The following is a 26,303-nucleotide window of genomic DNA, read 5'->3' as shown; positions in this document are numbered from 1 at the left end:
TTCCTATTAGGAGGGCCCCGAAAGGGGGGGGGGGGGAGGTGGCCCTCAGGTGGACTTTGTGGGCAACTGCCTTCAGGGGTTACTCTCTTGGCCCACCACCAGGTCCACCATGTCAAGTTCACGTTTGGGGAGACCTATTGTGATTCCTGCCCACGTGATTCCCGGCCCAGAGAATTCACACCATAGTCGCAGACGGAGAATTACCAAACTCTGTATCAAACTCTTCATGTATTCCCTGGAAACTAAATCTTTCTTAATTTACACTGTAAAGAATACTGAATTAAAGAAAAAGAACATAATTAACAATCCTTCAGTCTTCGATGAGCCACGAAAAAGCCAATCTATTAAATTGTTGCAGAAGTCATGAAATAGAGTTTGTTACTTTCTTAGCTTAAAAGCACAAGCGAAGATCCCAAGGACAAGAAAGCATCCAGAGGAGAAAGTCAATTCCCAAGTTGAACGTCTGCTATGAACAATACCTCAATTGGTGCCAAGTTATTATCGGGTTTGTCCAATGAATCCTTAGCTTCGCTGGTTGTGGTTTCATCTTTTGAGCTTTCTGCATTTGCTTTGTCTGAGGATAACGTTTCACTTGGTGGTTTTGATGCATGAGATGCCTAAATGGAGAAAGACATCGCTGAGTGCGTGTAATTGAAATAGCAAAATAACATACATGGTGGTTTCGATTGTGACCCGAGATCTAAAGAACAAAAAGCTCATCCCTAAGTAACTGGAAGGATGATTTATTAACAAGCATAGAATTGCTCCTGAATGTTTTATAGTTCTTGTTACTGGACACTGATTCCTGCTATTTGTTCAATTCCACCGTTAAAGGCTATATCTCATATCCCGGCGGAAACCTTTATTGTCTTCCTCCTTGAATGCTGTATAAAATATTTTGAGTGGATAGTTCCTTGGAGCTGTTCCCACTCCATCACCATAACTGCACCATAGATCAGCTGCCGATCTTACACTTTGTCCTGATTGACTAAAGTGGAATGGAAAATTATATGGGGCGCAAAACTGTCAACTGATGCAATCTTGTTAGTTTTTTCCCAGGTGGTTAGATTAACTTGAGCTCCTCAGATTTATGGATGCCTCTTGTCCATGTACATAGAACTGAAATTCTAATACCTAAAAGTGTCTTTTCAAAAATTGTTCTCCCCTCCATGATGGCTGGCACGGTAGCACAGTGGTTAGCACTGTTGCTTCACCGCGCCAGGGTCCCCGTGTTCGATTCCCGGTTTGGGTCACTGTGCAGAGTCTGAACGCTCTCCCCGTGTCTGTGTGAGTTTTCTCCGGGTGCTCTGGTTTCCTCCCACAAGTCCTGAAAGACGTGTTTATTAGGCGAATTGGACATTCTGAATTCTCTCTCAGTCTACCCGAACAGGCGCCGGAGTGTGGCAACGCGGGGATTTTCACAGTAACTTCACTGCAGTGTTAATGTAAGCCTACTTGTGACACTAATAAAGATTATTATTATTATTAGGTGCCGACAGTTGTTGACTGTCTTCCAGGATGATCCAGTGGCCGTTCTTCACACCGGAGCCATCATGTTATTTGGGCACACTCACAGTTGAGATTGATCCAGTATTATCTAATCTTCAATTGATTCCCATAGACAGGCACTTGCCAGCAGGAAAGTTGTTCGGAGCGGAAATCAGGAATGATTATCTAGGAGGTACTGAGGTAGAGATTAATTCGCACAGCACAGGCCAGGCATCAGATTCAAGGAAGAAGCTTTCAAAATTAATCTTTTGGAGCTATCCAGTAGCTATCCAGCTAAACAACTATAGAGCAACATATAATTAATGCCAATTATGTTATCAACCTTAAGTGTGTAGAGAAGCTGTACCTCTTTATCTGGTAATAGGAGAACATTGTGTAGTGGTTATATTATTGGATTAGGAACCCAGAATCTGGATTAATGATCCAGAGACCTAAATTCAAATCAGATCACAGCAGCTGGGGAATTTAAATTCAGTTAATTAAGTACATCTGGAATTAAAAACTAGAATGAGCAATGGATGACACCTTTGGATTTTCATAAAAACCCATCTGGTTCACTAATGTCCTTTTGGGAAGGAAATCTGCTGTCCTTTCCTGGTCTGACCTACAGAAATGTGGCTGACTCTTAACTAGCCTCTGAGCTGGCCTTGCAAGTCAATCAGTTGTCAAGAAGGGAATTCACAACCACCTTCTCATGGGCAATTTGTAGTGGACAACAAATGCTGACCTTGGCAGCAACGCCCACATCTCAGAAATGATGGGAAAGAATATTCGGCACGTTTTCCTTTTGCTTCTTGAGAAATCAATTTGAAAACACAAGGGTGAAAAATAGGGCCAATCTTTCCGAGGACAGATGATTGGGTGGAAGATCAACACTGGTTGGGCCAACTGGCCTGTTTCAGTGTTTCAATTTCCATGTAATTCTCAATTGAATTTTGAATGTAACCATTGCAGCAGGATTATATTTTATAAATTGGACAATGGATTGTTCTTCCGACAATGACAATTATTTTGGGTAAGGTCCCTGGTAAAATAGGTTCTAATATACAGAATAGTACTTGGCACCATGAACGTTAATAGACAAATGAGGGGGGAGCATCTCCATGATAACTAGGGGGTGGGAAGGGGGAGGGCAAGGTAAGGGTGAAGTTAGAACCCGCAGGCGCTCATTGGTCTAGGGGCAGGCAGAGGGGTGCAGCCCGGGGGCAGGCAGAGGGGTGCAGCCCCGGGGGGCAGGCAGAGAAGTGCAACCTGGGGCTGGCAGACTACACAAAGATTTTAAGTTTACGTAAATTGTACAGTTAATTTCCTATAGGATTTGACTCTATCACTGTAAATAGAAGCACAGACCACAGCGGAGCACATAGCAACACTCACAAGCTTCTGCTGAGCAATGGTCAGGTCCTTCAGAATGTGGTCCACAAAGTGGTCGATTAGAGCAGCAGTGACATTAAGCTTCACTTCACTGTGTCAACACAAAGCAAAAGTATTTGTTATTTATTGGAGCTAATCAAGCATCTTCTCTGTCAGTGAAATCATCTTACTAATTATGCTATAGGTGAACACAAATTCCTTGGTACAATTGTACTTTGTATTGTTAGCTAGTTAGTAATCACACTCATTCCACTACCGCTCCATTGGGTCGGAATGGGTCTACAGAACAATGATATCTAGGAGTCAGTACTGCCGTACCTCTCTTTGGGGAGGTAGATCCACAGTAATGTGTTTGACTCTAAAATGCCCTCTGAAATGGCCTTGTTCTAGGGCAATTAGGGATGCAAAATAAATGCTGGTCCAATTAATTTTTTTAAACTTCTTTAAATTTAGAAAACACATTTTTAAAAGTGACTGGAAATAGATAAAATATGAGTTTGGATCTTACAGCTATTTCCAAAGTGAGAGGCAGAGTGCAGAGACATTGGGCGCGATTCTCCGCTCCCCACGCCGGGTGGGAGAATCGCAGGAGGGCTGCTCTGGCACCCCCCGCGATTCTCCCATCCCCCCCCCAAAATGGCGTGTCGCGTTTTGCGACACGCCGCTCGGAGAATCACCACTCGCCCTTTTTCCTGGCGACCGGTTATTCTCCGGCCCAGATGGGCCGAGCGGCCTGACGGTCTCGACGGGTTCACGCCGGTGGCAACTACAACTGGTCGCTGCCGGCGTGAATATCGCGCAACAGGTAAGTGTGGGGCCTGTGGGGGGTGGAGGGAGGATCGAGCACCACAGGCGTGCTCGTTAGGTGACTGGCCTGTGATCGGTGCCCACCGATCGTCGGGCCGGCGTCTCTAAGAGATGCACTCTTTCCCCTCTGCCGCCCCGCAAGATCAAGCCGCCACGTCTTGCAGCGGAGGGGAAGACGGTAACCGCGCATGCGCGGGTTGGAGCGGGGCAACGTGCGCATGCGCGGCTGATGTCACTTAGGCGCCGCCGACCGCGTCATTCTCGCCGCGCCACTTTGACGAGTTTCTCGCAACACCGCTCCTAGCCCCCGGGGGGGGGGGGGGGGGGGGGGGGGGGGGGGGGGAATAGGGGGCGAGGAGCGGAGAATCGCGCCCATTGCCTCTGTGGCATGTTGTAAATGTTTTAACATTCTCCTACTGTTGTGTGGGTACAATCCCATGCCCTCCTCACCTATACCAGGGTATTGACATGTTCACAATTCACAATTGTGAACATGCCACAGGCCTGCTTACAAGTAACATTTGCTTTTGCTGGACATTCCCTCCCCACTATGTTTATGGGTTTAGTAAGGAATCATATTTGGCAAAAAGAATAGCAACCAAACATTTGACTTTTCAATGTAGTTTGCTGCTTTCTGTGCTTTTTTAGGTGAGCGGTCACAGCTGCAGGTTAAGGAAAAAAAGATGTTCCTGGTTTAAACTAGTGATAAATTCCACAGTCACCGTCTGAGGTCAATATTTCCTCCATTACCCTTAACAACATACTTTAAATCCCAGCTTCAGCTGAGTTCCTGTCGTCCACAAAGGGTTTGAAATTTCCAGCCCCAATTCTCTTTCTTGTGTTCAAAGTCAATTGCCATCAAATAGGCAGCTTAAGTGCTATTAGCATCCATTGCACACGAGATGGAGACTTTCATTGTTCATTTCACTTGTGACCCAAAGTCAAGGGAGAGGAAGGTTATTCATTAACGGTTATTCATTTTAATTCATTGTTCCCATTTACGATGATCAGGTATCAAGAAGATAAAATTCAACAAATGCTGTAGCCCATTTTTTTAAAGTTAATAACGCTAATACATTAAAAAATTATTTGCCTTTTTGTTAAGAACATAAGAACTAGGAGCAGGAATAGGCAATTCAGCCCCTCAAGCCTGTGCTACTATTCAATACGATTATGGCTGATTTAATCTCGGCCTCATCTCCATCTTCCTGCCCGCTCCCCATAACCCTTCATCCCGCTACTGATTAAAAACCTATCCATCTCCTTAAAGTTGTTTAGTGTTCCAATGCCCACTGCCCTCTGGGGTAGAGAATTCCACAGATTCACAACCCTTTGAATGAAGTAATTCCTCCTCAATTTTGTTTTAAATCTGTCACTCCTTATTTCCAGAATGTTCAACAAGGGGAAACATCTGCTCTGCATCTACTCTGTCAATCCCCTTTAGCTTCTTATATACCTCAATTAAATCTCCACTCATTCTTCTTCACTCCAGCGAGTAGAGGCCTGAACCGCTCAATCTTTCATCATTAGACAAGTCCTTCATCCCTGGAATCAATCTAGTGAACCTTCTCTGAACCGCCTCTAATGCATTTAAGCCCTTCCTCAAGTAAGCGGACCAAAACTGCACGCAGTACTCCAGATGCCATCTCGTCAATGGCCTATACACTTGCAGCAGCATGTCCCTGCTTTTATATTCTCTTCCGTTAGCAATGAATGCCAAAATTGCATTTGCCTTCCTTAGTACCTGCTGCATCTGCGTATTAACTTTCTGCGATTTGTGCACGAGGACTCTCAGATCCCCCTGCACCGAAACATTTTGAAGTTTCTCTCCATTTAGATAATAAGTTGCCATTTGAAAAATGAATGAAATGAAAATCGCTTATTGTCACGAGTAGGCTTCAATGAAGTTACTGTGAAAAGCCCCTAGTCGCCACATTCCGGCGCCTGTCCAGGGAGGCTGGTACGGGAATCTAACCGTGCTGCTGGCCTGCTTGGTCTGCTTTAAAAGCCAGCGGTTTAGAGCTAAACCAGGATTTTATTCCTCTGACCAAATCCCACCCCACACAATTTATTTCAAAGCCATATCTACAGCCCTAATTATTCGATTTGCCAGAACACTGGTCCCAACATGATTCAAGTGGAGCACCATCCCAACGGAACAGCTCCCTCTTTCCCCAGTACTGGTGCCAATGTCCCATATTGTCTGTTAATTATTGCACAGAGACAAAAACATTCTGGCAGAGATAGGCTCAGGGAAATTTGCATTAGAATTAGGGTTCATTAAAAGGGAAGGGCAATTCAGGAGAACCATTTTTCACTAATTAGCCATGAATGAGGAAAGTAATTTCTCCATCCGAGACCTTTTGCTCTCGATACTTCTCATTATCCAATCATAAATGACGCATTGATAAAAAGATGATGAGCCTCTGCTGAGCTATACAGAAATGTGTATTAAAATATTAAGTTGTGTCTCATTAAGTACATGTATTTTCTGAATTGACATGGGGCCAGAAATGCTTTGAACAATAATCTCCTCGAGATTCTGCTTCCCCATTAAAAGTAATTAATGGAAGACTACAGAGTAACTCTGGAGTGGTGGACTATCCAGACCTGAGTTTGTTCACAATCTCCAATCCAGCCTGTTCAACAATCACGCTCCTTGTAAAGTCCTTGGGAATGACGAGTTTATCAAACACTTTGTTAGTGATCTGTTCCTGAATGTTGACTTTCTGCAGAACATGAGGACAGAGGATGCTGGTCGATTTCATGAGGGATTGAATGAGTGTCTAAGAAGAGAATCAAAAAGAGCGAATTAGTTTTACCAAATGATTGTGAGAACATACAACTAAATTTAAGGATGATTGGACCCTTCTTAGAATGTATTTGTGCTGTGACAGTCTTTTATAAGACCATAAGAAATAGGAACCATTCAGCCCTTCGAGCCTGCTCCACCATTCAATAGGATGGTGGCTGATATGGCATTCCTCACGTCCACTTTCCTGCCCTTTCCCTGTAACCCTCGATTCCCTTACCGATCAAGAATCTGCCTGTCTCAGCTTTAAAGACACAAGGACGCTGCTCCACAGCTCTCTGTGGCAAGGAGTTCCAAAGACTCACAACCCTCTGAGAGAAGAGGTTCCTCCTCATCTCAAACTTAAATGGGCACCCCTTTATTCTGAGACTATGCCCTCTGGTCCTATGAGGGGAAACATCAGCATTTACTCTGTCAAGCCACTTAAGAATCCTCTGTGTTTCAATGAGATTACCTCTCATTCTTCTAAATTCCAGTGAGTAGAGTCCCAACCTGTTTAACCTTTGCTCATAAGACAATCCCTCTGAACCGTTTCTGATGAAATAATGTTTTTCTTTAAATAAGGGAACCAAAGAATTCCAGATGTGGTCTCACCAGTACCTTGTACAATTGCAGCAAGATTTCCCGACCTTATACTCCAACCTCCTTGAAATAAGGGTCAACATTCCATTAGCCTCCCTGATTACCTGCTGCACCTGTGTGCTAACTTTCTGTGTTCTGTGCACAAATATCCCCAAGTCCCTTTGTGTTGCAGCTTTCTGCAGTTTTTCTCCATTTCAATAATACTTTGTTCTTACTTCCAAAATGAACAACTTCACATTTCCCCACATTATGGTCCATTTGCCAACTTTGTGCCCACTAACTTAACCTATCAATATCTCTTTGCAAACTGTGTGTATCCCTCTCGCAACCTGCCTTTCCACCCATGGTGGTCTCATTTCCAGGCGTTGTCTTCAGAATGGTATACAGCTATTGTTTACTTTACTAGAAAAGGTAACCCATGCTCTAGGTAACCCTGGGAAATCCTGAGCAGTAGAGGCACAACTGAGGTTAATGTTAAAGTTAATCTCAAGGTCAAAGTTAATCTCAGTTGAAAAAGAGGAATTCAGAAGGACCACATATACAATTACCCACAACACCACAATCAGTTCTTGCCTCTATACATAAACATTCACAACCTACAACATCGGACTACAGCCCTTAGGAATACCGTCATAATCACACGGAACACAGGATTGCATCTCCTGTGGGGAGTTTCTTTTCCGTTAGGAGCAATATCCTTCTCACTCCTGTGAAGCCCCTTACCACCAGATTTGAATCAGGCATTCCAATTTCAGTAGCGGGTAACCGAATTTTCAGAACTGAAGAACAATTTTCAATTGACATAACCGAAAGTGCCTTGTGCAAACACGGGTGGATCTATTTGCGGTTCTGCGCACATGCTAGATGCCTCATTTGAGGTTCCATGCATGTGAGAACAGGTCAATCGCATTTAAGCTTCACCCATTGTCCAAATTCACTATCTGGCTATGAAATAGGCAAATGTTTGGAGCCATATCAACAAATCAGCTTTGAATGCACAGGAAATTTGCCACGGTTACACAGTGTCCCACAGGAACATAAAAACTAATAAATGAGAGATGAGACATTCCAGAGGCGTGAACTCAAGTGATGCTGACTCATCACCATACTCGTGGCCATCACAAAATCAGTTGAATAAGGGGGCATTGTGATTTCCCAGATAAGGGTGTGTTGTAAATTCTGGATAAACACAAAGGGGTTAATTTTTCCCCAGAGGGAAATGTCAGCACATAATCTGTGAGGGGGAAATGGTGCGCAGAGCTTTTAAAGACTCATATCAGCTGGACAGCTGCTCCTTACCTGGATTTCCTCTTCCACAGCCTGAGAGACCTCTTCAGCAGCTGACTCCAGTTTGTGCTGCACTGTTCTTAGTAAAGGTGGAGTGTTACCCATTTGATACAAGGTCGGTAACATCTGTAGAACAAGAAGAGTTGGAGTTGGAAAGAGAGAAACTCGTGGTGGGAGGTGCAAACAATTATAAAAGTTTTCAACATCATTAATAATTAAAAAAATATATAAAACTTTATGCCACCCCTCAATTCCTGATTTCTTGGCCAAACTGTATCAGGATGGGTGAAGAAGTAGAAATTTGAAGGTGTTCATGAACTAGAGTTCTCCAAGATCGAGTGAAAAAAATACATGTTGAGGGAAATGAGGCAAACAGTTGCTAGATTTTCTTTGATGTTGTTAATTAACTCAAGTATGGGAACAGATGAAGATCAAGAAAGATTATTCAGTCCAGCCTACCATGTTTCAAGTATCTCGAAGGCTCTTTCATTACAACCCTACCAGCTAATTACCAGGAATTGGAAAAACTGGTCATCACTCAGATCATAGAATTTTACAAAAGGAAACTGACCATTCGGCCCCTCGAGACTGTGCATTTCTTCTCCTCCACATAAGACATCAGGCCTGAACTTCCTTGGAGTGGCAATCAAGAGTTGGAATGTCACTCTGCTTCTAATTTTTTACTTGGAATTATTCCGATCTTTTCTCGACCAACCTCCTGACTCAAGCCAGGGGCAGAACTGTACAGGGCTCCCAGGGCCTTCTGTCGAGGGGTTTCAGATTTGGATACAAGGAGGCTATGCCCCTTTTTTTTACGGCACTGACTGCTATAAATCAGGTGAGTAAAGGTCCAGCTGCTTTCAAGCCCGGGAAAAGGTGGGTTTGTCAGGTAAGTGGTTAGAGGGCAGTCAAGGGGTGGGAGGAATTCCCTGGGGGTTCTGTGGAGTGGTAGGAGACCCCGGGGGTTTGGGGAGGGGTTGTTGAGGGGCCATTGAGCCACTGGGGAAAACAGGGAGGCAAAAGGCACTGAAATGACATCCTCCTGCTGACAAAGCATGCTGAGCATGGTCTCATTATAACAAATGCCCCCTTCCGCCAGAAGGACAAATACAAAACCACATGGAGACATATTAGTTCAAAGCATTAGCACCTCCTGAATTATGCCATTGTTCGGGTCAAAGATCTAAGTGATGCCTGTTTCACTCAACCTATGCAGGAGACTGGGAATTGACTGGGAGGAGCTTATTCAAAATAGCGACAACTTGTCCAGCAAGCTGCATCACGCTTTGATTCCCAATGTCTTGATAATGAGGCCCAGAGGCAGCAGTGAACGAAAGAAAAGGACGCAAATCCTGGACTCCAGATCCCACTACTTCATGGGCTAGCCTGCTCTATATGCCCAGAGATTAGCAGTCAACAACTGACCTGTTCAGTCACATGAAGACCCATGACAGGAACCTGTGACCCTGAGTAAACATCATCTACGAATCAAGAAACAGGCAATGTATTTAAATGATTACAGCAACTAACATTCCAGAGTAGTGATATGCCAATCCAGTAGGATATGGAAGTAAGAGGATACACTTTTAAATATTTCAGGGACTCACAGTGGTTAACATCTTAGCCTCCTTTATGGTTTCTTCAGCAAATGCTACATCTTCTTGCCTTTCTTTCACGGACTCGTTGCTAATGATGTTCAAATTTTCTTGTACCCTTTCACACATACTGTCCACCATCTGTACAAAAAGGTAACAAGTTACTGTGGATTTGGTCAATTACTCAACCCTGTACATTATTCTGTGCCCTAAATAGTGTGTGCTTCCTGTTCACAAACTCTGCTTCCTGTTGTCAAAATGTTTGATCATGTTTTCCGATCAACATTTACCATTGCAAATTTCTATGTCAAAAATTTTCATTCAACTTTGCAACATCAGGTGTCACAAGTCAAGGGCAGCATGGTGGCCCAGTGGTTAGCACTGCTGCCTCACGGCACTGAGGTCCCAGGTTCGATCCTGGCCCGGGTCACTGTCCATGTGGAGCTTGCACATTCTCCCTGTGTTTGCGTGGGTTTCACCCCCATAACCCAAAGATGTGCAGGGTAGGTGGATTGGCCACGCTAAATTGCCCCTTAATTGGGAAAAAATGTAATTGGGTACTCTAAATTTATTTTTTTTAAATGACACAAGTCAGCTGTGGGCTCTGGCCAATAGGTAGCTCTGCAGAGTAGGTTTCCGAAATCTCTTTTCCAAAGCATCGCAATCCGTATACAAAGGAAATTTGATATTCAGCAACTGACCATGAATAACCTGTTCATATCTTATATTAGGCACAACCTTGAGATATACATAAAACATCAATTCAGCTTTAACCTTACTTTTGCAGTTTGATCTTGGAGCATATATAAGTTATGGTATTAACCATGGGCGGGATTCTGCAATAATGGGGCTATGTCCCCACGCCCGCGAATAAAAGCACGCGAGTCACTCTGGACTTACCTGGAGTAAGTCCAGGGTGATTCTGCAATTTGTTGGGGGCTATCAGAGCCCCGGAGTGCTCCTCGCTGCTCCGGCTGCCGATATGAGGCCCTGCACTTCTGGTCAGGGGCCTGCGCATGCGCACGGTGGCGGCCTGTGTCGGCAGCCCCGAGCGACATGGCGGACCCACACTGCGGACCGGCACCAAGAAGATAGGCCCCCTCCAGATTGCGCACGCCCACGGATCGGTGGCCCCGATCAATAGCCTTGCCGTCCTGGAGGCCCTCCCCGGTGAATGATCCCCCCCCCCCCCCCCCCCAACTAGGTCGGCCGCGGACTGAGTCTGCAGCCGCCACGCCAGGTGGAACCATGAAAGAACCACACCGGTGGGAACTCGGCCAGCTGCACCTGGAGAATTGCTCCGGGGGCCACTTTCAATGGCCCCCGACCGGCGGTGTGTCGACCGTGTGCACCCGATTGGCAGCGATTCTCCGGGGACCGGAGAATTGCGTGAATGAAGCCCATTCTACGCCCCTGTGCCGAGCGCGATTTTGGCCCAGAGGCTCGGAGAATCCCACCCCATACATAGTAAACCTTAGCTTTCAAATTTGGGCTCCATTAACGCCAGCAATGCTGCAAAGTAACTTAACTCAACAATTTCCTCCTGTCCTGTTTATTGTTATTTGTTTTTTTTTTAAAGGGTGGCATGGTAGCACAGTGGTTAGCATTGTTGCTTCATAGCTCCAGGGTCCCAGGTTCGAATCCCGGCTTGGGTCACTACCTGTGCGGAGACTGCACATTCTCCCCATGTCTGTATGGGTTTCCTCCGGGTGCTCCGGTTTCCTCCCACAAGTCCCAAAAGACGTGCTGTTAGGTGAATTGGACACTCTGAATTCTCCCACTATGTACCCAAATAAGCGCCGGAATGTGGTGACTGTGGGCTTTCCAGAGTGACTTAATTACAGTGTTAATGTAAGCTTACTTGTGACAATAAAGATTATTTTTTAAAAAAAGAAGGTAATGGGCTGAATGTTGTCAGCATATATGTGGAAGATGTCCTCACATTATGGATGATATCACCAAGGGGCAGTGTGTAGATGACGAAGAGCATAGGGCCAAGAACAGATTCTTGAAGGCATGCCTAGATCACTGCCTGGGGCCAAGAAAATAAGCCAATTTATCTATTGACTGTTAAAGATAACAATCGGCGTGGTTTTATTGTGCATTTCTGCATCATAAATGCAGGGGTAGAAATTATTATTGACAATAGGAAAATGTTGTGAGAATTAACAGTTAATTCTGATTGTCTTATCAATAATAAAGCATCTTCTTACCTGCTGTGTGGAGGTAGTTACAATTCTCTCTTGCAGTCGAAAGGCTTGTTCTGGAGAAGATTTCTTCATCTGATTGTTCCGAAGGAGATATGACTGTATCTAGAAATCAGATATCGACCATGTAAGTTTTACATTTTCTGATATACATTTCCAAGTCAGTGTTGTACAAAATGCAAATTCAAAATCACAATCATTTGTGCGGTGCTGTCACAAATAGGATCGTGGACATTTTTACCTTCTGAAGGGCCTCCTCTGTTTTCTCTGGATTGCTGCGATAAGCCTGGGATATATCACTCATTGGTAAAGGCATTGACCTTAGCGTATAGTTCCTGAGGAAAAAGAAATCAAAGTGATGACTGATCCCATTTCATCATGTCACAAAATAATAGTAAAAGGAACAGGGGGAAGACTAACAGAGAACAAATAAAGAACTTTCAATCACCACAACATTTTCTTTCACCTCATCTCATTACGAACACTTGAGACGGGCCTTACCAATGGGTGACCAAAAGTCAGACTTCAAAGTTGCTCAGTTTTTGATAACAGCTTTGAATTAATTTGTTTGATACACTTAGTAACTCTAATTCAAGAAAAGCTGAGTACTTGAATATATATTCATGCATGTTTCATCTATTGCTTATTTCAAGCTTTTTACCATAAACATTAATAATGCTGAAAGAATATTATATCTTCGACTAAACTGCATGACAATGATCCTCCAGCATTACGTGTTTTGAGTTGTTTTCATGTTGATATTTGAGGATTTTCCCAATTTCTCCCCCTAACACAGTCTCAGTTCTTCAACACCAGCAAGATCAGCACAGTGGAGATTTGGTAGATGCCCCCATTTTGTAGGTTTCTGTATGGTTAATGCTGAGCTGCTCCAGTACAGGTACACCACTGGATTTACTCAGCAATGTCAAACCTTTCCCAGGTACATCCTGCTCACAAAATGCAGGACAAATCCAACCCGGCCAATTACCACCCCATCTGCTCTTGGTCATCAGCAAAGTTTTAAAAAGTTCATTTACGGGATGTGGCTTCGCTGGTTAGGCCAGTATTTATTGCCCATCCCTAATTTCCCATGAGAAGGTGATGGTGAGTTGCCTTCTTCAACTGCTGCAGTCTTTGTGGTGTGGATCCACTCACAGTACTGTTAGGGAGGGAGTTCCAGGATATTGGCCCAGCGACAGTGAAGGAACGACAATATACTTCCAAGTCAGGATGGTGAGTGACTAGGGTGGGAACTTCCAGGTCATGTTGTTCCCATGTGTCAACTGCTCTTGCCCTTCTAGATGGTAGCGGTCATGGATTTGGAAGGTGCTGTCTAAGGAACCTTGGTTAGTTCTTGCAAAGCATCTTTTAGATGGTACACATTGCTGCCACTGTATATCAGTGGTGGAAGGAGTGTTGAAGGAGTGCCAATCAAGCAGGCTGCTTTGTCCTGGATGGTGTTGAGCTTCTTGAATGTTGTTGGAGCTGCACTCCTCCATCACACTCCTGACTTTGTATTTGTAGATGGTGAACAAGCTTTGGGGAGTCAGGAGATAGTTTACTCGCCACAGCATTCCTAGTCTCTGAACTTTTCTTGTCGCCACAGTATTTATATGGCTAGTTTAGTTTCTGATCAATGGTAACCCCTAGATGTTGATGAAGGGGGATTCAGTGATGGTAACGCCATTGAGTGTCAAGAGGTGATGGTTAGATCCCCCCTTGCTGGAGATGGTCATTGCCTGGCATTTGTGTGGTGTGAATGTTCCATGCCACTTCTCAGCCCAAGCCTAGATATTGTCCAGGTCTTGCTGCATTTGTGCGTGGACTAGTTCAACATCTGAAGAGCTGCAAATGGTGCTGGACATTGTGCACTCATCAGCAAACATCCCCAATTCTGACCTATTAATCTTTGATTTATTTCAATCTGGTCAATAGAGAAAACGAAAGCCACATTTTCCTCTCTTCTGACATTTTATTGCAGAATAAAACAGGCACATAAGATAAATATTAACACCATATTATTTCTCAATTACCTCTCCAGAGCATTTGCAACATCCATAAATCCCACAGCTGCAGTGTTGTTTCTATCCCAAATCACGGTTCTGCCATTGAGAAAGTTAAGACTGTTATTAGCTGCTTTGCACCCCTAACTACTTTGTTCATTTCAGATCAGACTGGAAAAGCTTTAACTGGTCACAGATGAAGAATGTATTTCACAGGTAGAAATATAATTTACACTGTACCCCTAATGCAGTAATTTATAATTGTTATCAGTTTATATAACCATATGGCTCGAACTCTCCCGACTTTGGGATCCTCTGTTCCCGCCAGCAGTGCACCCCCACCTGCGTGTTTCCCGGCAGCCTGGGGTGGCTTCAATGGGAAATCCCATTGACAAGCGGCAGGAGTAGGGAATGGCACCGCCAAGTAATATGTGACAGGGTACCAGGGAATCCCACCCATAATCCTGTTCGAACATGACCAGTATTTTGTTTAGTCTTTAAAACGATTATTATTGAGAGGCTAGAGTCACAGTTTAAATCTGAGCTAGCTACAGTGCAGACTTTGTTTGCACTGAGTGCTGAATTTGGGTGCATTTGAGTGCTATAGTGAGAGTTTGGTGACTGAGGGAGTTAGGAGAGGAGGGAGTAAGGAGCTCCTTTCATTTCATCTCCTACATTTCCTCAAAGAGCGTGAAGGGCGGCGGGAGTTTACAGAGAGTGCAATTGACTGGGAGCAGAGTCGGAGGGCGGAGTTCCAGTTGGCCCACAGTGCAGCCATATTCTGTAAGGTAAGAGGGGATGGAGGCTAGGGCAGTTGCTTGCTCCTCCTGTAGGATGTGGGTGGTGACGGATACCACCGGTGTCCCCACTGACTATACCTGCGGGAAGTGCACCCAACCCCAGCTCCTGAGAGACCATGGGCGAAATTCTCCGACCCCCCACAGGGTCGGAGAATCGCCCGGGGGCGGATTAAATCCCGCCCCCGCCGTGGCCAGAATTCTCCGCCACCCGGGAATTGACGGGTCGGGAATCGCATCGCGCCGATCGGCGTGCCCCCTGCGGCGATCCTCCGGCCCGCGATGGGCCGAAGTCCCGTCGCTGAGAGGCCAATCCTGCTGACGTCGTTTCAACCACCTCAGGTGGTGGCGGGATTGTCGGTGCGAGCGGGCCCAGAGGTCCTGGGGCGATCGGACCCCAGGGGGTGCCCCCACAGTGGGCCCCCACGGTGGCCTGGTCCGCAATCGGGGCCCACCGATCGGCAGGCGGGCCAGTGCTGTGGGGGCACTCTTTTTCTTCCGCCACCGCCACGGCCTCCACCATGGCGGAGGGGGAAGCGAACCCCCCTACTGTGCATGCGGCGGTTGTGACGTCAGCGGCCGCTGACGCACTGATGCATGCGCGGACCGGCGAAGGTCTTTCGGCCAGCCCCTTGCCGGGCGGCGGGCGTCAAAGGCCGTTGGCGCCGGTTTTGGCGCCAGTTGGCGTGGTGCCAACCACTCCGGCGCGGGCCTAACCTCCAAAGGTGCAGAGAATTCCGCACCTTTGGGGAGGCCCGACGCCGGAGTGGTTGGCGCCACTCCGCTACGCCGGGACCCCCCGCCCTGCCGGGTAGGGGAGAATCCCGGCCCGTGTTAGGTAACTGGAGCTGGAGGAACTTCGGATCATCCGGGAGGCAGAGGGGTAATAGAGAAGATCTACAAGGAGGTAGCCACACCCAAGGTACAGGATAAGAGTAGCTGGGTTACAGTTAGGGGAAAGAATATGAATGGGCAGACAGTGCAGGGATTCCTCGTGGCTGTTCCCCTTCAAAACAAGTATACCGTTTTGGATGCTGTTGGGGGATGACCTACCGGGGGAAGGCCCTAGCGGCCAGGTCTCTGGCACTGAGTCTGGCTCTGGGGCTGAGAAGGGAAGAGGGGAGAATAGAAAAGCAATAGCGATAGGAGACTCAATGGTTAGGGGAATAGATAGGAGATTCTGTGGTCGTGAGCGAGACTCTCGGAAGGTATGTTGCCTCCCGGGTGCCAGGGCCAGGGATGTCTCGGATCGTGTCTTCAGGATCCTTAAGGGGGAGGGTGAGCAGCCAGAATGTGGTGCACATTGGTACCAACGATGTAGGTAGGAAAAGGGGTATGGATGTAATAAACAAGTTTAGGGAGTTAAGCCGAAAGTTAAAAGTCAGGACAGACAGAGTTGTCATCTCTGGTTTGTTGCCGGTGTACGTGATAGCGAGGCTAGGAATAGGGAGAGAGTGCAGTTGAACACGTGGCTGCAGGAATGGTGTAGGAGGGAGGGCTTCAGGTATTTGGATAATTGGAGCACATTCTGGGGAAGGTGGAACCTGTACAAGCAGGACGGTCTGCATCCGAACCAGAGGGGCACCAATATCCTGGGAGGGAGGTTTTCTAGTACTCCGGGAGGGTTTAAACTAATTTGGCAGGGGAATGGGAACCGGACTTGTAGTCCAGCAACTAAGGTAGCTGATGTTCAGGATGTCAAAGCGTGTAGTGAGGCAGTGGGGAAGTGAACACTGACAAAGGAGAGTACTTGCAGGCACGGAGATGGTTTGAAGTGTGTATACTTCAACGCAAGAAGCATCAGGAATAAGGTGGGTGAACTTAAGGCATGGATCGGTACTTGGGACTACAATGTGGTGGCCATCATGGAAACTTGGATAGAAGAGGGGCAGAAATGGTTGTTGGACGTTCCTGGTTATCGATGTTTCAATAAGATTAGGGTGGGTGGTAAAAGAGGTAGGGGGGTTGCATTGTTAATTAGAGATAGTATAACAACTGCAGAAAGGCAGTTCGATGAGGATCTGCCGACTGAGGTAGTATGGGTTGAAGTCAGAAATAGGAAAGGAGCAGTCACCTTGTTGGGAGTTTTCTATAGGCCCCCCAATAGCAGCAGAGATGTGGAGGAACAGATTGGGAAACAGGTTTTGGAAAGGTGCAGAAGTCACAGGGTAGTCGTCATGGGTGACTTCAACTTCCCAAATATTGAGTGGAAACTCTTTAGATCAAATAGTTTGGATGGGGTGGTGTTTGTGCAGTGTGTCCAGGAAGCTTTTCTAACACAGTGTGTAGATTGTCCGACCAGAGGGGAGGCCATATTGGATTTGGTACTTGGTAATGAACCAGGGCAAGTGATAGATTTGTTAATGGGGGAGCATTTTGGAGATAGTGACCACAATTATATGACTTTCACTTTAGTAATGGAGAGGGATAGGTGCATGCAACAGGGCAAGGTTTACAATTGGGGGAAGGGTAAATACAAGGCTGTCAGACAAGAACTGAAGTGCATAAGTTGGGAACATAGGCTGTTAGGGAAGGACACAATTGAAATGTGGAACTTATTCAAGGAACAGATACTATGTGTCCTTGATATGTATGTCCCTGTCAGGCAGGAAAGAGATGGTCGAGTGAGGGAACCATGGTTGACAAGAGAGGTTGAATGTCTTGTTAAGAGGAAGAAGGATGCTTATGTAAGGCTGAGGAAACAAGGTTCAGACAGGGCGCTGGAGGGGTACAAGATAGCCAGGAGGGAACTGAAGAAAGGGATTAGGAGAGCTAAGAGAGGGTATGAAAAATCTTTGGCGGGTAGAATCAAGGAAAACCCCAAGGCCTTTTACACATATGTGAGAAATATGGGAATGACTAGAGCGAGGGTGGGTCCGATCAAGGACAATAGTGGGAGATGGTGTATTGAGTCTGAAGAGATAGGAGAGGTCTTGAATGAGTACTTTTCTTCAGTATTTACGAATGAGAGGGGCCATATTGTTGGAGAGGACAGTGTGAAACAGACTGCTAAGCTCGAGGAGATACTTGTTAGGAAGGAAGATGTGTTGAGCATTTTGAAAAACTTGAGGAGAGATACGTCCCCCGGGCCTGACGGGATATATCCAAGGATTCTATGGGAAGCAAGAGATGAAATTGCAGAGCCATTGGCAATGATCTTTTCATCCTCACTGTCAACAGGGGTGGTACCAGAGGATTGGAGAGTGACGAATGTCATGCCCTGTTCAAAAAAGGGAATAGGGATGACCCTGGGAATTACAGGCCAGTTAGTCTTACTTTGATGGTAGACAAAGTAATGGAAAGGCTACTGAGGGATAGGATTTCTGAGCATCTGGAAAGACACTGCTTGATTAGGGATAGTCAGCACGGATTTGTGAGGGGTAGGTCTTGCCTTACAAGTCTTATTGACTTCTTTGAGGAGGTGACCAAGTAGTGAATAAAGGTAAAGCAGTGGATGTAGTGTATATGGATTTTAGTAAGGCATTTGATAAGGTTCCCCATGGTAGACTTATGCAGAAAGTAAGGAGGCATGGGATAGTGGGAAATTTGGCCAGTTGGATAATGAACTGGTTAACCGAAAGAAGTCAGAGAGTGGTGGTGGATGGCAAATATTCAGCCTGGAGCCCAGTTACCAGTGGTGTACCGCAGGGATCAGTTCTGGGTCCTCTGCTGTTTTTGATTTTCATTAATGACTTGGATGAGGGAGTTGAAGGGTGGGTCAGTAAATTTGCAGACGATACGAAGATTGGTGGAGTTGTGGATAGTGAGGAGGGCTGTTGTCGGCTGCAAAGAGACATAGATATGATGCAGAGCTGGGATGAGAAGTGGCAGATGGAGTTTAACTCTGAAAAGTGTGAGGTTGTCCATTTTGGAAGGACAAATATGAATGCGGAGTACAGGGTTAACGGTAAGGTTCTTGGCAATGTGGAGGAGCAGAGAGATCTTGGGGTCTATGTTCATAGATCTTTGAAAGTTGCCACTCGAGTGGATAGAGCTGTGGAGCAGGCCTATGGTGTGTTAGCGTTCATTAGCAGAGGGATTGAATTTAAGAGCCATGAGGTGATGATGCGGCTGTACAAAACCTTGGTAAGGCCACATTTGGAGTACTGTGTGCAGTTCTGGTAGTCTCATTTTAGGAAGGATGTGGAAGCTTTGGGAAAGGTGCAAAGGAGATTTACCAGGATGTTGCCTGGAATGGAGAGTAGGTCTTACGAGGAAAGGTTGAGGATTGCAGACCTTTTCTCATTAGAACGGAGAAGGATGCGACTTTATAGAGGTTTAAAGGATGATCAGCGGAATAGATAGAGTAGACAGTCAGAGATTATGTCTGCATCAATGGTGCTGAGGTAGTGTAGCCATGTAAAATGGCCTCCTGCAAAGGACCATGGGAATTGTGGTCAATTTGGGACACAGACAGATACACAGCCTCTGTATATTGTGCAAAGAAACCAGACTTGGCTGAAACTTGTATCCATTTAGAGTCGATCACCATTTCCCCAGGACAATAGAGTTTGAATCAAGGCGTTACAACAGTAGCAGACTAATCAGCACCACCCCCGCTTATTTGGAAAGGCCTACGTGCCTGGGACAATGATAGCTAGGACCCGCCCAGCTATTGAGGTATCCAACTCCTAATTGGCTGAGATCGATGAGGGTGATCGAGAACCCTATCGATCCATTGGACCTGGAGTAAGGACCGCCCAAAATGGCACGAAAGGGACAGAGGATAAGAAGCCCTGCGCACTAGAGATCTGTCTCTTTTGGGACCGGCCTGTGTGTGACCAACTGCAGCAGAACAACCAAGTTCAAGGAACCATGACCATTCCTGAAGGACGAGCCCAGCTGAGACAAACCCAACCACTTCCAAACCGACCACGTGGACCCGGATAAAGGCCTTATCTCGCACAGTGCCGGTCACTCGAAGTTAAGTAAAGGTCATCTTAGTCGTTAGGTGTAGTTTAGTACGGAGCCGCATGTGTTATTGCAAAGAGATACAAGTCTTGCGTTATTAATAAACTGTGGTTTTGAGCTAACATATTGGTTGTGTGGTCATTTGGTCGACATAAGAAACAGCTTGTGGTTCACCCCAAAGTAAAGAAGGCAACAGTAGAGATGGCTGAAGCTTCAAATTCCTCGGTGTGCACATCACCAACAATCTGTCCTAGTCCGACCACGTCGACGCTACGGCCAAGATAATAACAATCTTTATTAGTGTCACAAGTAGGCTTACATTAACACTGCAATGAAGTTACTGTGAAAAGCCCCTAGTCGCCACACTCTAGCGCCTTTTCGGGTACACTGAGGAAGAATTCAGAATGTGCAATTCACCTAAGAAGTACTTTTTTTCAGGACATGTGGGAGGAAACCAGAGCACCTGGTAGAAACCCACAGAGACACGGGGAGAACATGCAGACTACGCACAGACAGTGACCAAGCCCGGAATCGAACCTGGGACCCTGGTACAAGCACAACACCGCCTATACTTCCTCAGGAAACTAAGGAGATTCAGCATGTCCACATGGACTTTTTTTTCTATTTTTCCAGATGTACCATATAAAGCATTCTATCTGGCTGCATCACGCGAAACGGCCTCCGTCTACTCTGTCTACACCTCCCGCTCCCTTGGGAAAGCGGGCAACATAATCAAAGACCTCTCCCATCCAGGTTATTCTCTCTTCCAACCTCTTCCATCGGGCAGGAGATACAAACGTCTGAGAACATGCAACAACAGCTTCTTCCCTGCTGTTACCAGACTCCTGAATGACTCCTCTTCTGGACTGAACTGATCTCCCCATGCATGTTCTCTACGGAGTAGTACTACACTCCGTATACCTCACCTAATGTCTATGTCTATGTATTTACATTGTGTATTTTCATATTTCGTATTGTGTATTTGTATGTTTTTCATGTATGGAACAATCTGTCTGGACTGTATGCAGAATAATACTTTTCATTGTACCTCGGTACAAGTAACAATAAACTCAAATCCTAATCCAAAATTGTAGTTCATTTGTTGAGTTTGGAGCAACATTTAATTACTGGGAAATGATGTGGTCGATGTATGTCAGATACTGGGATCACGCCTGCCTTGACTATATTGCCGGTACAAGGTGGGGTGGAAAAGCCACCATCCATCATACTTTAACCCGAGCACTGGCCTCCTCCATGGCTGAGTGCTGTACAAGAATTGAGGTGTGTGAAACCATCGGCTGCTGATATTCATGAATGTGACATGGACTCCCTGTGATATGACACATATTAAACACACACTACACGTACCCGAGGCTTGTGTTAATCTGTAAAGCTTTGGCCAGCATCTTTGCTCCCGTGTCCCCCATAGCATTGCCACTGATATCAATCTTTTTCAAGCAGGTGTTACTGCCCAGAGCGTTGATAAGAACGTTGGTTCCAGATTTTAATCGTGAATCAGCGACCGACAGTGACCGCAGGGGCTGAAAGAGAAAGCAAGAAATTATTTTTAAAAGTTACATTGAGATACATTCATCACATTTTGTCCCCTTGCATTTTCTTTGCCCCCCCCCCCCGATCCACATCAGTGAAAAGCGACAACAACTAGGGTTGTTGTGAGTTACAGCCAGCACCTTCCTTGAGCAGCTGTGAAGAGAAGACATCACTCTCCCCATGGCAAGTGGCACCTGCCCTCCACATTTGACTCCCTGCAGCAGCAGTGTGGAGATTAGACACTCACTCTGTGAGGAATCTGGGATACAACTTCTGTCTACGCTCCATGGAGTAACTAATCAAAATATGGACCTTTCCACACCACTGCGCCAACCCAGATCGCACTGCTGACTCAGATAACAATGACTTCTAAAATCTGTCCCTAAATTGGCTATTTCCAAACGATCTGAATTTGTGTGAAATTTAGCCAACAATTCCGAATCTGACCTGTGAGTTGAGGTGTCTGGAAGCTGACCCTGCTGAACCACTCAAATCAAAGCTTTGATTGGGACCTCCCAAATGTAGGATTTTGTTTTAACTATAAACTGTTGTAATATCTTTGCTGGATGATATCATCAACCTGCAACTGGAGCTTGCAGCAAAGATCCTGAAAAGTTCCTTTCAAACTGTGATTCTATCAGGATCCAAACTGGCAATGGTAACTTCAGCGCATATCACTGTATCAGATTAACACGAGCTGAAGAAGTAGAAACAAAAACAGAAAAAGCTGGAAATGCACAGATCTTCTGGCCGTATCTGTGGACAGAGGAACAGCTAACGCTTCAGATCTGGGAGTTTCCATCAGTTCTGTACCATGGAACCTTTCCCATTTAATCTATCCTGTCCAGCACCCTGTCACACACCTTTTCCTTTGTTCTTTTCACTTGCTTGAAACATATTACATCCATAACTTCCACCAGTTCCGAAGAAAGGCCATTGATGTAAAATGTTAATGTGAATTGTTTCTCTTCACAACTCCTGCCCGACCTGCTATGTGTTTCTAGCATTTTCCATTTTTAATGTTGGTCTTCCAGCGACTGCATTATTTTGCTTCTGAAAGTGTTTTCTCTCGATGGGGCACTTTACAATCTCCCAGCCTCAGCATTGAGTCCAAAAATTTAAGATCATAGCCACTGCTATGGGGGAAGGTGCTGCTAATTGTTTAGCCCTAACCATTTGCCCCTCCTGTACACCCAAAATCCAATTTTTGTCCCATCACCGCCCTCTTTTCCTTTGCACCATCATTTATTTTGTTATTCAATCATCCCTGCCATCTACTCCATCACAGACCATCCATTTTGATCATTATCCCCCTCCCCCGCACCCCCCTCCCCCTCCATGCACCCTTCTCTGCATTGACTTATAAACCATTAAATACTTAACGTCATCTTGTTCTGTCAAAAGGTTGTTGACTTAAACTGTTAACTCTATTTCTCTTTCCACAAATACTGGGCCACTTACTATGGGCGGGATTTACTGGCTGTTCACGCCAGCAGGAAATTTCAGTCCCGCGCCGGCGCATGGTTTTCCCAGCGATGAGGGGTGCTGTCAATGAGAAATCCTGTTGACAGCAACAAGACCGGTATATCTCGTTGGCTGGCCGCCTCCCCCGTTAAAAAACACACGGTGGGATGGTCAGTAAATCCCGCCCTAAGTGTCCACCATTTTCTGTTTTTATTTCCCTGTATTAACTTAAGTTATTTTACTTCTTGATAACAAACTTACACACTCTTCATCCTGGATGAGCTGGACAATCCTGTGAAGAACATCAGCCAAGGCTCTGAAAATATGAACACAGGTGATTCAAGCTAATCAAGACATGGGCACAAATGCTCTTTTTTTCCATCGAAGACAAACATGTTTTGACCTGTTCCTGCACCACTGTATTGATTTAGACCATAAAGCCATAAAACATAGGAGCAGAATTAGGCCACTTGGCCCATTGAGTCTGCTCCACCATTCAATCACGGCTGATATTTTTTTCACCCCCATTTTCCTGCCTTCTTCCCATAACCCCTGATCCCCTTATTAATCAAGAACCTATCTATCTCTGTCTTAAAGACACACAGTGATTTGACCCCCACAGCCTTCTGTGGCAAAGAGTTCCACAGATTCACCACCCTCCGGCTGAAGAAATTCCTCCTCATCTCAGTTTTAATGGATCATCCCTTCCGTCTGAGGCTGGGCCCTCTGGTTCTAGATTTTCCCACTCGTGGAAACATCCTCTCCACCTCCACTCTATCCAGGCCTTGCAGTATCCTGTAAGTTTCAATAAGATCCCCCCTCATCTTTCTAAACTCTAACGACTACAGACCCAGAGTCCTCAAACCTGGTGGGAAGATAGCCCTCACGTAGGCCTTTAATTGGCCACATTCCACCCCCACCCCCACCCCCCCCACAAAGCGGGCACTGAGCTGTTGTCAATGGGAAACTTCCTTGACAGTGGAACAATATCACGGAGTGATTCCCTGGCATTTACCAGCCACCAACCTCCAATCTTACCAACTGGGAAGCAGCAAAATCTTGCCCGGTAACACTGTTTCTCTCTCCACAGATTCTGCCAGACAGGCTGAGCATTTCCACCGTTAACTGTCTTTATTTCTGATTGGCAGCAGCTGCAGTATTTCACCCCATGTGAACTTGTCGGTGTGTCTCAACTTACTTTGACTTTATATTGAAATTCTTGCCAAGTGCCACGTGTCGGATGGATTTGCTTCTTCCGATTGACAAGACCAGCGTCACCATGTCAGAGTCAAACCCTGTAAAAGGCAAAAAGGAGAAATTAAACACACCCATCCCCTTGTCCCAGTCAAAAAGCCTCTGTGGAGAGTCACCTACCATTGTCTGATAGGTCCAGGCTGCTGATAGAGTTGGCATCGATGATGTGGTCCTGAATCACCTGGGCACCTGCTGATCTCAGCTACAAGAGAAACAAAGTGAAGATGTTGGTTCAAAAATGCTGCAAATATTCTGTCAACGGGTACCTGAGACAGGACGCGCCCTGCCACCCAGCACATGACCCATCCAACAAAGGCAATAATAACTGGGAATCATTTCATCCCACAGGGAGGGAGTGAAACCTGTGGGTGATTGTCTTTCCCTCTGGGACACTCCCACATATCACAGCAGTGATAGAACATAGAACATAGAACACTACAGTGCAGTACGGGCCCTTCGGCCCTCGATGTTGCGCCGACCTGTGAAACCATCTGAAGCCTATCTGACCTACACTATTCCATTTTCATCCATATGTCTATCCAGTGACCACTTAAATGCCCTTAAAGTTGGCGAGTCTACTACTGTTGCAGGCAGGGCGTTCCACACCCCTACTACTCTCTGAGTAAAGAAACTGCCTCTGACATCTGTCCTATATCTATCACCCCTCAATTTAAAGCTATGTCCCCTCGTGTTGGTCATCACCATCCGAGGAAAAAGACTCTCACTGTCCACCCTATCTAACCCTCTGACTATCTTATATGTCTCTATTAAGTCACCTCTCAGCCTTCTCCTCTCTAACGAAAACAACCTCAAGTCCCTGAGCCTTTCCTCGTAAGACCTTCCCTCCATACCAGGCAACATCCTAGTAAATCTCCTCTGAACCCTTTCCAAAGCTTCCACATCCTTCCTATAATGTGGTGACCAGAACTGCACGCAGTACTCCAGGTGCGGCCGCACCAGAGTTATGTACAGCTGCAGCATGACCTTGTGGCTCCGAAACTCAATCCCCCTGCTGATAAAGGCTAGCACACCATATGCCTTCTTAACAGCCCTATTAACCTGGGTGGCAACTTTCAGGGATTTATGTACCTGGATGCCGAGATCTCTCTGTTCATCTACACTACCAAGAATCTTGTCATTAGCCCAGTACTCTGCATTCCTGTTACTCCTTCCAAAGTGAACCACCTCACACTTTTCCGCATTAAACTCCATCTGCCACCTCTCAGCCCAGCTCTGCAGCTTATCTACGTCCCTCTGTATCCTATAACATCCTTCAGCACTATCCACAACTCCACCGACCTTTGTGTCATCTGCAAATTTACTAACCCATCCTTCTACACCCTCTTCCAGGTCATTTATAAAAATGACAAACAGCAGTGGCCCCAAAACAGATCCTTGCGGTACACCACTAGTAACTGAACTCCAGGATGAACATTTGCCATCAACCACCACCCTCTGTCTTCTTTCAGCTAGCCAATTACTGATCCAAACCGCTAAATTACCTTCAATCCCATACTTCCTTATTTTCTGCAATAGCCTACCGTGGGGAACCTTATCAAACGCCTTACTGAAATCCATATACACCACATCAACCGCTTTACCCTGATCCACCTGTTTGGTCACCTTCTCAAAAAATTCAATAAGGTTTGTGAGGCATGACCTACCCTTCACAAAACCGTGTTGACTATCGCTAATCAACTTGTTCTTTTCAAGATGATTATAAACCCTATCTCTTATAACCTTTTCCAACATTTTACCCACAACCGAAGTAAGGCTCACAGGTCTATAATTACCAGGGTTGTCTCTACTCCCCTTCTTGAACAAGGGGACAACATTTGCTATCCTCCAGTCTTCCGGCACTATTCCTGTCGACAAAGACGACATAAAGATCAAGGACAAAGGCTCTGCAATCTCCTCCCTGGCTTCCCAGAGAATCCTAGGATAAATCCCATCTGGCCCAGGGAACTTATCTATTTTGACATTTTCCAAAATTGATAACACCTCCTCCTTTTGAACCTCAATTCCATCTAGCCTGGTCGACTGAACCTGGGTGTTCTCCTCGACAACATTGTCTTTCTCCAGTGTAAACACTGACGAAAAATATCCATTTAACGCTTCCCCTATCTCCTCTGATTCCACACACAACTTTC

At 45.8% G+C, this 26,303-nt stretch overlaps 1 protein-coding gene across 1 annotated transcript in view; it reads right to left on the bottom strand.

The window, feature by feature from the left end:
* Positions 1-26,303, bottom strand: part of carmil2 (capping protein regulator and myosin 1 linker 2) — a 231,602-nt gene that overhangs the window by 57,659 nt on the left and 147,640 nt on the right. The window contains 12 exon segments of the mRNA XM_038805993.1: positions 480-617; positions 2,887-2,974; positions 6,301-6,476; positions 8,384-8,497; positions 9,979-10,107; positions 12,180-12,278; positions 12,415-12,508; positions 14,207-14,275; positions 21,253-21,425; positions 23,161-23,215; positions 24,098-24,194; positions 24,274-24,355. Of these exon segments, the coding sequence (XP_038661921.1) occupies positions 480-617; positions 2,887-2,974; positions 6,301-6,476; positions 8,384-8,497; positions 9,979-10,107; positions 12,180-12,278; positions 12,415-12,508; positions 14,207-14,275; positions 21,253-21,425; positions 23,161-23,215; positions 24,098-24,194; positions 24,274-24,355 (1,314 nt within the window).

This window comes from Scyliorhinus canicula, chromosome 9 (assembly GCF_902713615.1).
Source record: "Scyliorhinus canicula chromosome 9, sScyCan1.1, whole genome shotgun sequence".
Classification (NCBI taxonomy): Eukaryota; Metazoa; Chordata; class Chondrichthyes; order Carcharhiniformes; family Scyliorhinidae; genus Scyliorhinus; species Scyliorhinus canicula.
This window is presented reverse-complemented; position numbering and strand designations above follow the sequence as displayed.